The sequence below is a fragment of the Epinephelus moara genome, chromosome 3, assembly GCF_006386435.1.
Source record: "Epinephelus moara isolate mb chromosome 3, YSFRI_EMoa_1.0, whole genome shotgun sequence".
NCBI classification, from domain to species: Eukaryota; Metazoa; Chordata; class Actinopteri; order Perciformes; family Serranidae; genus Epinephelus; species Epinephelus moara.
Window position 1 is genome coordinate 10,766,680 of NC_065508.1, and position 16,554 is coordinate 10,783,233.

The 16,554-nt window shown below is 42.5% G+C and overlaps 2 protein-coding genes across 3 annotated transcripts; one reads left to right on the top strand and one right to left on the bottom strand.

Moving 5' to 3' along the window:
- Window positions 1-706: 706 nt before the first annotated feature.
- On the bottom strand, window positions 707-4,786 carry LOC126387782 (ras and Rab interactor 1-like). The gene is made up of 6 exons (XM_050040443.1): window positions 4,661-4,786; window positions 3,871-4,071; window positions 3,641-3,761; window positions 3,077-3,149; window positions 2,805-2,896; window positions 707-2,384 (listed from the first exon to the last, which is right to left on the bottom strand). Exons 2-6 carry the CDS (start codon window positions 4,069-4,071, stop codon window positions 1,075-1,077), a joined length of 1,797 nt encoding a protein of 598 aa, XP_049896400.1. The 5' UTR covers window positions 4,661-4,786; the 3' UTR covers window positions 707-1,074.
- A 2,275-nt stretch (window positions 4,787-7,061) lies between these two features.
- Window positions 7,062-15,831, top strand: rbm14a (RNA binding motif protein 14a). 2 transcript variants are annotated; one of them, XM_050040143.1, is made up of 8 exons: window positions 7,062-7,167; window positions 7,856-8,035; window positions 9,547-9,731; window positions 10,071-10,259; window positions 10,355-10,464; window positions 10,689-10,970; window positions 11,064-11,287; window positions 11,543-15,831. In XM_050040143.1, the coding sequence occupies exons 2-8, from the start codon at window positions 7,875-7,877 to the stop codon at window positions 12,030-12,032; spliced, it is 1,641 nt and encodes a 546-aa protein (XP_049896100.1). In that variant the 5' UTR covers window positions 7,062-7,167; window positions 7,856-7,874; the 3' UTR covers window positions 12,033-15,831. The 2 variants fall into 2 exon arrangements, with proteins under 2 accessions (XP_049896100.1, XP_049896101.1); XM_050040144.1 differs by having other exon boundaries at window positions 11,064-11,269.
- The last annotated feature ends 723 nt before the right edge of the window (window positions 15,832-16,554 follow it).

Below are 16,554 nucleotides of genomic sequence, written 5' to 3' on the forward strand. Positions count from 1 at the left end.
CAACAAGGTGCTGGAAACATTCTTCAGAGATGTTGGTCCATATTGACATGATAGCATCACACAGCTGCTGCAGATTTGTTGGCTGCACATCCATGATGAGAATCTCCCGTTCCGTTCTCCTTTTCTATAAACCCTAGTGATGGTTGTGCATGAAAATCCCAGTAGTTTAGCAGTTTCTGAAATTCTAACAACCATGCCACGTTCAAAGTCACTTAAATCACCTTTCTTCCCCACTCTGATGCTCGGTCTGAACTTCAGCAGGTCGCCTTGACCATGTCTACATGCTTAAATGCACTGAGTTGCTGCCACGTCATTAACTGATAAGATACTTGCATTGACACGCAGTTGAACAAGTGTACCTAATAAAGTGGCCGGTGAGTGTATTTAAATAACATTAGAAACAGACCAGATGTTTGATGTCAGACTTGTATCAAAGTGGCTTCATTTCATCCACAAAGAACCAGAATAATGTCACCACAAGAACCCCTAAATACTGGGGGCTTTTCAGGTGATTTTTAAGTGTTAACATCACCCTATTTTATGTTTATTTGTTCTACAGTTGATTTACTCCTACAGCGTTGATGAAAAGGTAGATTGCAATGCCTAGTGGAAGCCAGCTTAACAGCAGTTCCTGTTTATTGCTGCCTTACAACTGTAATAAGGTCATTTTATTTGTACCTTCAATGCAGAAAAGGGCAACTAAAGGTTAACTGTGATGGACAACTTAACTCAAGAAAGTTTCAAGAGTTTAATATTCAGAAAATACCAAAAGGAAACAAATGGCTCCGTGTCAGGTAGGAAATCAGTGAGAAGAAATAGAGGTATGCTTTACAAAATGGATGGCAATAGAGCATGATAAAAGGTGAACACAACTTGCAGATAAAACGTGCAAAACTACCAGTATTGCCATTAAAATCTTTGGTTTTGTAAAACTTAAGTTTTGCCTTATTCTATAAATCATTTCAGGGTGAGACCCTGGGATGCTGTCACCATATCTACATTTAGTAATTCTACACAATGCTTCATAACAGTGGAACATGATGTTATCCAGTTATATTTGATGGTGTTTGTTCGCTAGAGGCTCGTACCAATGTGCTGTTTTTGTGGTAAAGGAGGTGGAGTCTCTGCTGACCCCTCAAGGCTGCTGAAGGAACTGCAGCTGTCCGTGTCATTTAGAGAAGCAGCGTTCATTTCTAAAACCAGACCCATTTCCTCCTCTTCTGTCTCTTTGCGCAGTTCCTCATTTGTGTCATCTTCATCTTTCTCTGTACCTGATCCCTCCTCCTCTTCATCCTCCTCCTCCTCTTCATCCTCCCTCTCTGATCTTGGCTGATCTGGTCTTGAAAAAGGAACAGGTATTTGATAGGCCTGCTCTGCCAGCTGAGGGAAGGCTGGAGAGGTGAAGGGAGAGAGCGAGAAGGGGATCTTAGGGGAGGGAGACGGGGACTGGTAAGGTGAAAGAGAGGGTGAAGCGCTGGGTGAGTCATACGGAGACAGAGAAAGGGGAGCTCTGGGAGAAGCACATGGGGACTGATAAGGCGAGAGAGAGGGAGAAGGATCAGGAGAGTCATCAGGGGAGAGGAACGGAGATACTTTGGGGAAAAGGGGAGGAGCCGTGGGAGAAACAGATGGGGAGAGGTATGGCAAGAGTGAGGGACAAAGGGAAGAATTGACCATTGCAGAGGGCTGCATGTAGTCTGAGTCTTCTGGGAGATCCTCCATTTCTGCCGGTAGCTGCTCTGTAGCTTCCTCTTCCCTGACTCCAGCCTCCATCGGTATTTGGCACTCCTCCTGCAGCTGGAAGTCAGCAGCTACTGACGGAGGCTGAACTTGGGCCTCAATGGGGGTAACCTGACTTGGGTTCTCACCTTGTAAATGACCTTTACTGGGATCAGCGGTTCCTTGTCCCTGTTTCTGGGCTTTACATTTTTTTCTTCTGGTTTTTGGCATTAGAGGCGGTGGAGGAGGAGGAGCGAGCGGGGGCGCCAGCAGGGTCGACGACTCGGTGGAAACCCGAACCTTGAGGCTGCGTTTGAACATGCGCTGTCTGGACAAAGGGGCCTGGAACTGCAGGAAAAGGGGGTTGATGAAACAGAGGGCACCCTGGCCGGAGCCACAGTCCAGTTCTCTTGGGCTGCGTGTCGTGATTGGACAAAACTCATGGAACAGGGTGGGATTGGAACCAGCGGTGTCTGATTCAGCAGCTGTCTTGAGCTGGTTGTCTGAGTCGGATTGGGGAGTTGAATCAGGCTGAGCTGCGGAGCTTGTCTGTGAGGCAGCAGTGGCCGGGGCTGAGGGTATAGCTTTTGGCTTCTTCTCCTTGTCCGTCTGGGGCTTGGGTGCCTCCCGTGGCCCACGGACATTTAGGTGGGAACTCCAGAACTCTATAAAAGACAACGTTTTTTCATTATAGTCAAACCTGCTGGTCAGTTCCTGCTCTGCCTTTGTAATCTTGACAATTTCATATACTGTATGAACATTTTACACGGTACAGTGTGTCTAGACTCTAGCCTGATTGTTTTTTGTTCTTGCTTTCTGTTTAATATTTCATATGAAAAAGTAATTTTTAAAGAGTATTTTATATACATTCTGTTGATTTTACTAGAAACCATCAGTCTGTGTCTACTCATTTATCCTTCGGTGGTCAGAGGGAAAAAAAACCTGCACATTAATGTTTCCAGTGTTTATGTTTGCTACCCTGCAGCTCTGGAGGCAATTACTGTGTGTATAGTATGTGTGCAATAAATCCTCCAAGGCCCATATATCTGAGGTTGAGGTTACAAAATAGACTTGTGTTCACCTACCTATTCCCATATGTGAGATGGACTCCAGCTCTTTGTGTGATGTTGCCCTTGCAATAGCTTCAGGAAGCTCCAGAGGGAAGCATAATACATCTCTGACACACAGAGAATATGTAACATTAATGAGTTCTTGCAGATCAATAAATATTGACAGTGATCAATGTAGAAAAATAGGAAAAACTGATGATGGCGTATTGTGGAAGGCGTGAAGGTGAGGAAAAGAAACAAATGGCAAACAGCTGAAGGAAATGAGAGCCAGGAGGAAAGGGTTTTACCTGCTGACACAGTAGAAGGAAATGAGTCTTGGGAGATCTGGAAAGCTGATGGCTGAAGTCTCCAGAGACAGAGCTGGGGGGGAGGAAAATTCAAAGGTGCAGGGATTTTTGGAGGAGGAGAACAGTGGTTAGAAGTAATCTTGTGTAAATAATGTGTAACACTGGAACATAACTGTGGTTAAGGACCATACCAGTAGTTCTGTCATTTTGTAAAGCCTACACATGGTTTTTGAATTGATTTCCTGCACTCCAGAGACTTGCAGGGAAACCAGGAACAGTTACACTTACTTTATGACATGGTAATACCTTAGAGCATACATGAGGAGTTGTCAATGGACTGAAATAAGCACAGTAATGAATTTAAATGCTCTGTTTGCAGCTTTGTCTCTTTGGAAATCTAATTGTCGTATACTATTTTAAATAAGTATTCGACAACTAGCTGCTCAATCAGACAGGATCTTGATTTGTGAGCACACAAGTATGACCGTACATGGCAGATTCAGTCTTGCTGGCTAAGTGTTTGGGGTCAGACAGAGAAATAACATTTAAAAACTCATGTCATACTCTTGCTTGAGTGTTCCTCCCTGATGCCAAACTGCTGAACGAAGGACGGCACGCTGTCGTCTGCCAAGCGGACACACAGCACGTTTCTCTGGGACGTGCGAGACTTGCGCACCAGGAAGCTCTGCAGGACAACACAACTGATTACTGAGTGCACGTGTGAGTGTGTAGGACATGGAAAGAGGAGACACGAGATGTACTGTGGTGACACTAAGTGTGTGTGTGGCTCTGACCCCAGGAGGCTCCCTCTGCAGTATGTGCAGTGCGGTGGCAGCATTGATGGACAGCTGAAGCCACACAGGGACTGTGAGCAGCAGACGGTCCAGTATGCTGATGTTTTTCAGAGAGCCCTGTCCTCTTTGATGCCCTGCGAACTTGCGCTCTGACGGCTGGGTGGGCTCTGGGAAATCATACAGCGGCTCTTCTTGTGCCATCTACACACACACACACACACACACACACAGAAAAAAAGTACACCCATGGTAAGTGTCCTGCCACTTATCGTTCCATGGTGTATGCATACTGCAAGTGGTTATTATCTCCCTGTGCGGCGCTCCTTCACAACAGGAAGATGGGTGGGATGCCTTCTCACACACACACACACACACACACACACACACACCTGCCTAATAAATCTGCCTGGATTGGGACAGCAAGTCCAGACTTGGTAAATTGCAGCAGCTCAGATAGAGCTTAAATAAAGTAGGAAGCTACTGCAAACACACGTTTAAGATGTTGACACACACACACGCCACAGAGGGTGAGGTAACATTCAATATCAAAAATAAGCACTCAGTGATATTCTTAGTTTGAGGTTATTATTTGTGAACATATCCAACAGGTCTGTCAATCTCACCGCAGCCTACATGTCAACATCTGTCTGGATCTGCGGCGCGCATTCCTGTGAAACTTGCACATTTCCTCCTCAAATGATGATGCACACTCAGTCTTCCTCATGTACAATTACACAACTTGTGATTACTGCGCCATGCTAACTTTAACATCACCAGGCTGATTGTTTACCTCTTTGCCCCGATTCTTCTTTATTTGTCCCCTCCGGCTCCACTTTATGTTGCCATGCTCCCTGTTCTTCCATCTACTTCACAGCGATGAAAACTCCACTTCCCTTCCACTTCGGCCTGTCATGACGTGTGTTCCTAGATCCCGAGATATCTCTGGTCTTTGGCTCCTCCTCCCCTCCCACCTGATCTCACCTGGGAGCAAACATGTGATCTGAATGCCACAAGCCGCACGGGCCGCACGGGCCACTACTACAGTCACGTGTCTAAAACGGAACTATAAGTAACCTATTGTAGTTATACCTAACTATGGCCATAATAATCCTGGAGGACATATACAGATATTTCACTAAGGTACTGTTCTTTACCTGTCAGAAGAGTGAGGAAGAGTTGTTGTTTTTTGCCCTTTCTTTTTTCCAACTCTTTTTATTGGGGTTTTCAAAGTTAAACAACCTGTGGCAGTAGTATAAAAGTGGAAATAGAATTTTTAGTACAAAAATATAACAAATACTCAGCAAGTCAAAAATAAAAAGAGGTGGTTATTTAAAATAAAAAATAAAAATATTTAAAATATATTATTGTATCACTCTATTTATCATTCTAGCCACAACAATAGAAAAAGAAAATAAATAGATGAATAGTTCTATAAAAAAAAGAAGAAGAAAAGAAGGATGTCAGATTGACCATGTTTTGTGTCATTGTCTATAAAGGGATGCCAGATCTGGTAGAATTCGTTTTCACACCCTCTTAAGGAGAATTTAATCTTTTCCAAATGCAGGTGGTGCATCACATCCTTCACGAGGGCAGAATGGGCAGGAGCCCGTGTTTGCTTCCAGTTTTAAAATATCAATCTACATGCTAGTAGGGTTACAAATAAACAAATAACATCATATTATGTTGGGAGCTGGTTATCACAAGAGAGAACCAAAAAGTGCCGTCAGTGGATCAGGATCCACAGGTCTAGTCTATGTCTAGCACAAACTGAGGAGGAATGTACCAGTAATTGGAATTTTTAGCCTGTCTGAAGCCACAAATATTTTTTCTCAGGCCTCCCCTGAGTGACTGGTGGAAAATGCATGACCTTCCCTCCACCATAAATTAGTTATTACATTTTTATAACTTACCCCAATGACTTGAAGACAAAATCCTGGAGTTGAAAAAAGTCTCAGTTTTTCATTCTAGTCGTGCATGCTGGTTAGTTGCAAATGGTTAGTTCTCTGCCAAATGGTAAATGAGACATTTGATTAAGTGATTTTATTCAAATGTTACTATTTTAAGCTCAGATTCGTTTCTGGTTTTTTTTCTGACAGAAGCTTTCTTGCATATGATGTGTACACGGACTGTCGGAAATGTGAAAAATCCAATGATAATTTCTGTTTTAACAGTTTCTGGCTATGGTAAATGGTGTAATTTTGGCAATTTTAAAAGAAAACATGCCGGTTTAGGCCCTGAATGGACAGGCAGAGGGTACTTGCTGTAGCTCTGGTTGAGGGTGAGAGGCTGTCAGTAAATATTTTGTTGGGCACATGGAAACAGAGATCTGATTGGGTACTTGAGACCCTAACAAAGAGGGTGGATCATGGGGAGTACCACCAGTTGGTCCAGGAGCTTCGCCTCAGTTATGACCGTTTCTAGGCATATTTTAGGATGACTCAGCAGTTTGACAACCTGCTGTCTATCACGGACTGCATAGCTCTGGGTATCCAGCAACCGCTACTAGTTTCTCCTCCATTGTTTACTAATTGTAAATGTGTTGTCCTGACCACCACAGAAGGCCCACCTGGACAATTGAAAAAGAAAAAAACAGCGAAAAAAGAGATGACCTTTTGAGTTAAAGTTTTTTCAACTCAACGAGTTTAGACCACTCTGGCAAAAATGGCAGGCACCTGAAGCGCAGAAATATGAGGCTGGTTGCAGCGCAAAATCTGCAAGCAAAAAGCTTCATTCTCATTAAAACCAATTACAGAAAGGTGCCTTGAACAGCTAAAATGCTTTCTGTGTGACCAGGGCCTTGGAGGGCATGTTTTCTTTATAAAACAGCAGTACAATATAGGCTATTTAAAATATAACCGTTTAAATTTGTCCTGAGCTAAAATAAAAAAATAAAAAAACACTTAAGTCGCTCTCCAGGCTTCAAAAAATTATTTGACATGGCTCCCTCTTTTTGCACCACCCCTCATAAGTAATGAACAGTCCCTTAAGTACTAAAGGTAACAACACTACAGTGCAGACATTCAAGTCATTTATTCCAACTGTTGCTTAAGTAAAGGATCTGAACACTTCTTCCACCTCTGCTACAATTCAGAGGGAAATATTCTGGCAGCCACTAGTTACTTTGCATGTATATGTTGTACATTTTGCAATACGGGACGATCCCTGCACGGGCCCAGCTTATGCAAAGCGATGACGGTGCAAACGTGATGAAACTGCGCCCCCATGGCTGCCACCGCCGCTCAAGAAACCGGAGCCGGATGTGAGGTTTAAAATACAGCAGCTCCAGGACCGCGTTGGGTAAGAAGTCAGAGTAGCGTTACCGTGTTAGCATGAATATAATGCTTTTACTCCCTTTTCGTACTATTTTGTAAACACAGTAAGATTACCGATAGTTAACATACTTTACGAGAGCTCACAGCAGTGATGGAGTTCGAGCCCAAACAAAGGCTTTCAGCCACTACGGTTCAAACACTACGTTAGCGCTAGCTTAGCTAGCTAGCTTAGCTAACGTTAGCTACATCGTTAATTTTTGCGCTCAACAAAATGGCCAGTAGTGTCCGTAGGTTTTAGCTAATTGTTGGTCGTGTAACTGATTTTACACTTCATCATTAACCAATTGTGTGTCAACGTTGCCGATTGTAGGTCTTTAAACCGGCATTAGCTAGCTTAGCTAACTTAGCAGCTACATAGACAGCCTCCAACTTAATTGGATCCGTTTTGGCCGCGAAAGTTAGCGGCTTTATTAGCTTAACGTTAGTTAATATCATCCGACTACTTTACACCCAAACGCTTCTTAACAGATTGTAGATGTAAAGCTTTTTATTCTACATACCACCATCTGGCAGTATCACTTAAGCTGAATAAAATCGACTGTGTTCAGTCACTCGGGAAAGCGCGATTTGTAAGATGAGATTCAATAACTAATCAATCACTGTTATCCAAAGGATCAAACTTAATTAAATGCGTCCTGTTTTCTCTCCTACAGATGCCTGGTTGATACAGAGATGAGTGGTGAGAACGTGAAGTTGTTTGTTGGGAACCTTCCTTTAGATGCGACTCACGACGAGCTGAACAAGCTCTTTGCTCCGTATGGCGAGATCAACACCTGCTCTCTGCTCAGACAGTATGCCTTCGTTACCCTGAAGGGAGAGGGGGCAGCAGACAGGTACTCAAATGTTATTATTAGATATAGTATCAATAGATTACTGTTTAAGAAATTTTCTTGCATATCCTGGGGATACAGCTTGATACGGATATTAAAGTTTATACACACCTATTTATTGATGCCCTTATTTCAACATAGTTTTTTGTCATTTTGCTCAGTAGGTACCATTATGAGTTGAAAAGGTGGCTAAATGCAGTTATCCAGTCCCTTCAATTGGTTTTGAAAACCTTAAACAAGAATCAACTGTTGCCTGTATGTCAGTGTGTTTTTAAACATAAAATAGACATGTATTCATCCTGACAAAAATGTTGTACCAGTGATGGCCAGTTAAAGTAATAGTTTTATCACTTGCAAAATGTATAGTTTTTGTCATATGGATTACTGTTATTTTATAACGTTGATCTGTTTTGTACAAATATGCTGTGAGGGTCTAAGTACAGAGGGGTGCCATATGTTGTAAAGCCCTCTGAGACAAATTGTGATGTTTTATTTTGAGCTTTAGAAATAAAATTGAATTGAAAATACTTATACATATACAGAGTTAAATGTAAAGTTTGGATTAAAATAAATATAGAAACATTTTATAATTTGAAACACAGACAGCTGTAAAGTGCAAATGATGTTGCAATGGTGAAAGAAAATGTAGGGCACCAGTTAAATTATCAGTGGTGAAAAAAATGCATGTGTGTCATAATATGACAAACTTACTGTGAACAAACTTTACAGAGGGCTGCATCTATGCTACAGTGTGACACTGCTGTCATCAAGAAATGGCACATAAAGATGCATCATAAGCATATAGATATCGAATTGACCTTACAAGTTTATGTAGTGTTCGTGAAGCACTATTCAAAGTCCTAATATTGTAAAATTTTAATGTCAGATGTGGCCAAGCAACCCTTCTTGCTCAATATAAGAACCCCAAAATATCCACTCTGTAGTTATCCGTGTGCAACTGGAAAAAGCACACCATGTCTGAGGTGTGAAAAAACCTTAACCTAGATTTTGGCACTTTCTCTTACGTTGTCAAAAGGCAAATACAATTCTGATGGAGAGACGTCTGACAGATGAGATCAAACAAAAGAACAAGAGAAGCTCAAAAAGGTTTAGAGTTCGCATAATATAACTGATAGGCCTGTCGGGATTAGTGCTGCAGTGTCTTAAAAACTTTGAGATACCAAAATAACTTTAAAGGCTTTGACAGGCTAAAAAACAGTTCAAACTGGACCCCTGCAGAATCAAAAACTGTATTGTAAACTAATAAGTTTGTGGAGATTTGGGTTCTTAAGTGGATTTATTGTTTGATGCGTCAAATTTTCAATGAAATATAAAATCACCTGTAAAATAAAGAGACTGGCTGCATTTGGCTGGTGTTGCTATCTTCTCTTCTATTCTGTAAATTATTTTAATATTTTTTAATATTAACTTAAATGTCTGCAGTATTACCGTTAGATTCACCTGATGTACACCTGATGATGATGCAAAAGTAACTCCTGTTGTAACTCTTACAGGGCCATACGGCATCTTGATGGCAAAGAGTACAGAGGCAGACCCCTGGTGGTCGAGGAGTCGCGTGCACGCCCACCCAACTCCACCAAAGTGTTTGTGGGGAACCTTGCGGCAACATGTTCAGCAGACGACCTGCACGGGCTGTTCTCAACCTTTGGAAGAGTTTTAGACTGTGATAAAGTCAAGGGTGAGTTAGAAGGCCTGTCACTAATACTGATAATACAACACAACTATGCAGGGGTTTTCATTAAAATTCTGAGGAAAGATTTTGTAGGAGTTCTGATCTGAATTAAAATAAGATGGTTTGCATAAACACAGTGTAAGATTGTCTTGTCAGAATGCAATAGTCCGAAGTTTTAGTGCAGCACAATTACATCCAGATGGTTGAGTTTTCAATATTTGAAGTGTTAAATATTTGAAGTTAAAAAAGGTCACAATGAAAATTTGGGATGGATGCATTTTCTTTTCAATTCTCATCAATGTTTCATTCTAACACTGATCTCCCTGCCTCCCATATACTCTACAGCCAGATTATGCTCAAATGTTGGCTATGCGTTTGTGCATATGGAGAGGAAGGAGGACGCCCTGGTAGCTATTGACGCACTCAACGGGACCATGTTCAAGGGCCGTCAGTTGGCCGTAGAGCTGTCCAAAGCTCAACCTTTGATCAACCAGATTGCAGGGGCTGGAAATTCCCCCGGTGGTGCAGCAGCAGGTAAAGATGAAGGATCCATTTGTATTGAAGTGTTTGGCATATAATTAATTACATGCTAAAAACAACTCATGTTTTTGGCTCCCTTCTCCTTGCAGGTGGCAGGGAGGGTCTTCTTCCGCGACCTCCTCCATCACTAGAGCACCATCAGAGTCAAGCAGCTGTGCTAGCAGCAGCTGCAGCAGCTGCAGCTGGACTACCCATACAAGTAAGTTAATTCTCTAGCATGGTATCCAGTATCATGGAAATCCTCTAATTTATGACCTCTGAAAACTGAGACAGCTGTGGAGAACTGCTCATGAGTTTATAAACTGTGACAGGTATTACTAGACTTGTCTCTATCTGCTCCTTCAGATTTCTCTTACTACTATTGCTCTGTTGTTAAGTATATTGTATTTATTTTTAATGCTGGTATCTCCTCTTTTTTTGCAGGTTCAACAAAGCGTTCATAACTCATTCTACAACACAACATCCTTTGACCCCACCTACGCTGCTTTGAAGGGCATTACAAGTGCTAAAGGTGCAGATGGGGTAATATACGGAGCTCTTGCCAGCCAGGTTTATGGATCCGTTGCTGACCAGGTATACCAAGATATGGCCAATCACACTTCTGCTGCTGCCGTTGCCCCTGAAGAAGTAGAGCCACCAAGCGGACCAGATCCAACAACACTTTTCGAGGCAGCAAGAGCCAAGTTCTTTCAAGAAGGACAGAAGGTCTTTGAACATTTATTTGAGTATAAACATATTATGTCCTTTTCCTGGTTGTACCTTTCTTATTTATATTTTCGGATGTGTTTTGAATGAAAGGTTCTGGCAGAGCAGCAAGCAGGGAGGAAGGCAGCGGCTGCAGACAACGAGCGGGACCGCAGCCCAATCCGAGGAAATCGAGCCCCCCTCCTACCCGACCCTGTTCCGGGTTCCTTTGCTCAGATACGACCCAAGCGCCGCGCCCTGCTGCCGACACCACCTGGAGGACCTGAAGAGCCCCCAGCTGCCACCACCACTCCAGAAGGGTCAGATCCCGTAGCTAGGTACACACAACATTTTGTTACAGGGTGGAAGCAGAAGAATAATAAGCATGTTGCTTCCACTTACACATATGATAGTAGTTTATTTACATAGCACTGATCTATACACGATTACATTTACATTATCATAATGTGCTCTACAGAAACAAACAAAAATAAACATCTTTGTGTCCATTTCTCCATGTAAGATATGATTTTTTGACTAACATTTTTTTATTTCTGCTTCACTTCCTTCTTGAACTGTAACCTGCACTCCAGGTCTTACACAGAGTACTACCAGCAAATGCATCAATACCAACAGTATCAACAGTACCAGCAACAGTACCAGTACCTCCAGTATGCCTACACCAATCCCCCTCCTCCTCCGCCACCTCCTCCACCTCCACCGGCCAGTACACAGCCCCAGGCCTCCACCACAGCCACTGCACCCCCAGGGACGTACACAGCGCCCCCAACGTATGCGGCACCGGGAGCTTACGCACCGCCGGGAACATACGACACTTCGGGGAGTTACAACGCCTCATCAGGGAGCTACAACGCTTCATCTGGGAACTACGATGCCTCGTCAGGAAGCTATGACGCATCTGCGGGCTACGGGGCACCAGGAGCATATGATTCATCAGGAGCTTATGCAGCAGCGGGAAGCTACTCCACATCCACACCGTATGAGCAGACACCCGCACACGGGCAACCCATGCCCCAGCGCCATGATTACCCTTACCACACGCCAGAACCCCCTTATCGATAGTCCTACCCCCACATACTCCCTCCACACTGCAGATGTGTGTGTGTGTGCGCGTGTGTTTGTGTGTGTGCATGTGTATTTACATAAGGGACAGTTTAAAGAGGAAAACCAGAGAGGGAGCAAAGGTTGTAATTCGAATGTAATTCAAATCTGCATCTCCTATTTTCTCCATCGTAACCTAGTCTCTTACTAGCTTGCCTGGGAGTCGACGGCGTTGTGGCTCGGTGAGACGGCTAATATTGAAATGGTGTCAAGCGTTCAGTTTCTGTTTGATGTCATAGACACACAGCTGGTTCCTTGTTGGATGTTAAAGAAGCATAAATGTTTCTTTGGAAAAAGTTGGGCTCAGAGGCCGGGGTAGAATCTCATAGGAGAGGCTTTTTGTTTGTTCTGAATCAAGGTCTTTTACATACTCTGCACAAAATGTGCACCAAAAAGTGGCTCCTGGAAAAACTGTAAAGGAAATAAGCAGTCCAAAATTCATGCATCATCACACGTTTCAAGTAGAGTGCAAAGGGAAATCACTGAGAAATAATTAAATAACAGTTATACTGCATTTAAACAGATGAACCAGCGCCCTGGCAAAAAGAGAATATTATCCATCTGGCTATCTGGCCTCTTTACAAGATGCATCTAACTTGCAACCTTCTTTTAAATACTTGTCTGTCAGAGATCTGTATTTTTCCATAACTTTAGAAATAAATATCCAAACCCACACACTTGTGTTGGCGTAGAAACACCTTGTGTGGAGTACGTAACAGGCCTCTGAATTCAGCTGCATTGACCCTTTTGTAATACGCAGTCTGACGGTCAAGGCATTTAACTGCGTGATTGGTAATTTGTTGACTAGAAAGCAGAATTGAAGTGAAATAGATCGGTGGATCAGTGAGGTCGAGAATGTTTGATTGACCCAATTGTCTTATGTTTCAGGCTGGTTTCACTGAGCTGACAAGTTCAGTGCTCATTCACACTTTGGGTTATGACATTTATTTTTTGCCCCTCTCAGTTTTGGGTCATGGAAATCTTTGATACGCAAAAAAAAAACAAATCAAAAATCAAGTTGCTGAAATTGAAGGTTAGAAGGTCACTTCGATTCTGTTGCAAGCCATTACCTCTGGGTGATCTTTTGATTGCATTTTGCCTGCCAGCATTAAAAGTTTTCTAGAGGTACCTGTTGATGTCAGTGTGTGAAGAGTTACTACAGAGTTCATTTGTAGTCTACGCAGGCCTTCTTGTTTCAGTTAGGAGAGTTTGCTTAACTCAAGATGGATATTATCAGCCTGATTGTGCGTGCTTGAAGTTTCATAGTTACGAGGGTTAGCCAAATGTGAACGTGACTTTGCTAACAAAAGTATACAAATACAATCGGATGAAATGTTTGCAGAGATTACATTGAAGTATGTGACTTGGATGTTCTCTTGGAGCAGTTTGCTATGATTTACCTTTCTTGTGTTTTCTTGCTTTTAGCCCAGGCTCTGTGTGTTTCAAACTCAGGAGTTAAGTATATCCTGTCAAGAGTTTTTGGATAAATGTCGGTGTTTACCTCTAAAACGTTAGAACAGAATCTTTGTTGTCATTCACATTTCTTTTTATTTCAGTTTTGTGCTGAACTGCGATCAGAGCATCCTGTGTGAACAGACATTTTTCTCTAATTTAAAGTAATACTCAGTAGAACCCAGGTTTTTGATATGTTTTCAGACTGAAGCAGAGGAGATGTGTTTGTTTTTTGTCGTTGATTTTGTACATGTGAATATATAAAAGCTGGAAGAACGGCAGCAAGCTTTGTTTGGCCCATTGCGTTAAAAGAATCTGAGCGTTATTTACACTGAAATATCTAATTGGTTTTGACATTTTGTATTATCAGGTTTTGTTCCAGTCTCATCAGCTGCTGTGGTGCGTCTGCTCACATTGAAAACCGCTGGTGATTTAGAGAGAAAGTTTAACCAATTTTCATACCAGGAAATGTACAATTTGGTACTCGTGTAAATACATAAAACCTTATTTTAAGATGGAAAAAGTAATGCCAACCAACATTTGGTTGAAGGGTAAGAATATTGACTGTTAATATTAAAATGCAATGATTGTATTTCTGCCTAAACAGTTGGAGGTAGTAAAGTAGGACAGATGTTGTTACGGTTTGTTAAAATAAAAAGAGGCAGCCCTCAAGCATGACGGTAATCTGTTACAGTCATGCTTGCACAGTGTTAAGTGGTGAACCATTGTGGCATGTGAGTGTAAACACTAAATGCGCTGTAAGATCAGACTGTGCGTACAATTCGAAGTGCAGATTCTAAAAATGGGAGAAATGGCAGTGATTCACCATTTGAGCTGAGAGCAGGTACAAGTGTTTTTTTTTTCTTTTCTAAATGCAGTGCAGTGGCGTGTTGCTGATGTGTGTAGCGTAGGGTTATTGACTGAGTGGATATGAGGTGACAGTCTCAGTGCTGCAGGTGAACACGAGGGTTGGTTTGGATTTAGTAAAGGCCGCTGATTTTCCCGAGCAGCAGTGAGAAGGGCTGATGACCTTTCCTTCTCCCTCTTCTGATCTCACCAAAATCACACACCTCATTCTGACATTAGGATTACTGGCTTTCTCTGCATTCATATCACACCTAGACGACCCCACACTTATGTATCTAGATGTATTTTAACTGGGTTCATTGTATTTTACTCATGTAAAACAGGCTACACGTGCAAGTGATACTAATGCACACCTGACTCCACCTGTGTTTTATATGACTTACAGTAGTTGTTCCGTTCGTGATTGTACCACACACTTATCTTATTTCTTACTCGCCACCTGAGTTGGTAGTGCTTTGTTAGGTTTAAGTGACACATTGCCTCTCTAAATTTCCACATTATTCCACCTTCTCCATGTGAACTGTTAGTTGCATGCCTTGTTGTTGCTGCTGCTCCAGCCACCTTCTTCCTCTCGCTGATTATTGCAGCTAGAGTGGGAGGGAGCCAAACTGAGCCCTTGCCCTGGACGTACGCCACACGCAGCTGTAGCGTGGGATGGGGAAAACAGCAGCGTTAGGCCTGAAACTGCTGTGGACGATGGGGTCTCCCCCCACTAAGGTAAACACTCAGACCACACACTCCTGCCCCTCCCCGAAAACACGCGTACACACTCACAGACACCCTCATGCACGCATACAGATACGGCCATATCCATACTTCCTACTCCTTACCTGTCTGCAGGGAGATTTATTTGTCAGGATTTCAGATTTTTGGAAATGGATCTCCTGTCCTTTTTTAACGGGAGATGACCCTTTTTCCTGCTTTTGATTCTCCCTTCATTTCTCCCTCAAGCATACTCTGCTCATACATTCCTGCTCCCAACATACTGACCGCTCACACACAGCAGATTTGGAGGACACGTATACCGTCTCGTAGTCTAGATCTGAACCCTTTCTGAAGCAGGCATGTTGTGTTAGTGCATCTCGTATCTAACAGCCTGTCATTCAAGAGTACCAGGCAATCACAGCCAGAGCTGGACGTGGGACATTTAGGTAGGATGAGTTGTTTTAGTTAATGTAAATGCACCCCTGGGGCCACTTCAGGGTTAAGTGCCTTGCGTAAGAGCACATCGGTAGGCCCTTCATTTCAGCGTTGAATAACCTGGCTCAGGATCGGTTGCTGGTTCGACGCTCGACTCCCCTTCTCCCCTAAAACGATTTTTGATGCCACATTCAACTTGTATGAATGACCATGAACACAAATATTATCATTTTGTTTTAAATTACATTTTGTCCTCTGTTCTTTGAAATGTTTAATTATCAATAAATGAATTTGAACTGAACTGCTGCTTCTCTGTGTGAATATTGATCATCAATCAGTGCGTGGTTACCAGCTAATCAATATATATTTCCTACTTTTAAAGTGTTTGTGGAGGAGTCACCAAATAACTTTAAGAGCTCAGCATCAGATGACGTTTTATTCCATTTTCTTCCAAAAACATCAACCTATGCTTCTCAAAAAAAAAAAAAAAACAATAATTTGACAACAATCCAAACCTGTTGATAATTCACTTTGATTTACAAAAAAAGAAAATGAGAAGAAATCAAAGGTATGGAACCTCACTCCCTGCTAACGAAGACATTTTCATGGACACTGCTGAGTTTCATGCCCTCAACAACAATGAACAGTTTACAGATGGACACTAGAGTACTGAATGGGCGTAGTGAAAGCAGTATACACAATACTGAGGGTATACTGAGGTAATATGGTGAGTAGGCCTATGTACCTAAATGGACGAAGGATGGAGCGTGAAACTGCATAGACATCATGAGCCTGTCACTGGCATAACGCCATGGAAATGCAGTTTCTGCTCTGATAACGCGCAAGTCTGGTTTCCAGCAGCCAGATTAGTCCGTGAAGTAGCTTCAGTGATGACTGCAAAGATCTAGTTTTTAGGGATCCCTGTCGAGTATCTGCAGACACATAAGTCAGTAGATAATGGTCTTGGGAGTCTTGCATTGTGGAAAATACTACAAGCAACCCACTGAGATTCACCTCCTGTCCT

Bases quoted from the DNA above. Each gene is read 5' to 3' on its own strand.
- LOC126387782 (XM_050040443.1), bottom strand. From the start codon at position 4,071: ATGGCACAAGAAGAGCCGCTGTATGATTTCCCAGAGCCCACCCAGCCG. The intron at 3,150-3,640 runs GTATGACATGAG...CCTCCCCCCCAG, and splicing joins GGAGGAACACTCAAGCAAGA to CTCTGTCTCTGGAGACTTCA. The intron at 2,385-2,804 runs GTAGGTGAACAC...TGTCTTTTATAG, and splicing joins CATCTCACATATGGGAATAG to AGTTCTGGAGTTCCCACCTA.
- rbm14a (XM_050040143.1), top strand. From the start codon at position 7,875: ATGAGTGGTGAGAACGTGAAGTTGTTTGTTGGGAACCTTCCTTTAGAT. The intron at 10,260-10,354 runs GTAAAGATGAAG...TTCTCCTTGCAG, and splicing joins CCCCGGTGGTGCAGCAGCAG to GTGGCAGGGAGGGTCTTCTT. The intron at 10,465-10,688 runs GTAAGTTAATTC...CTTTTTTTGCAG, and splicing joins CAGCTGGACTACCCATACAA to GTTCAACAAAGCGTTCATAA.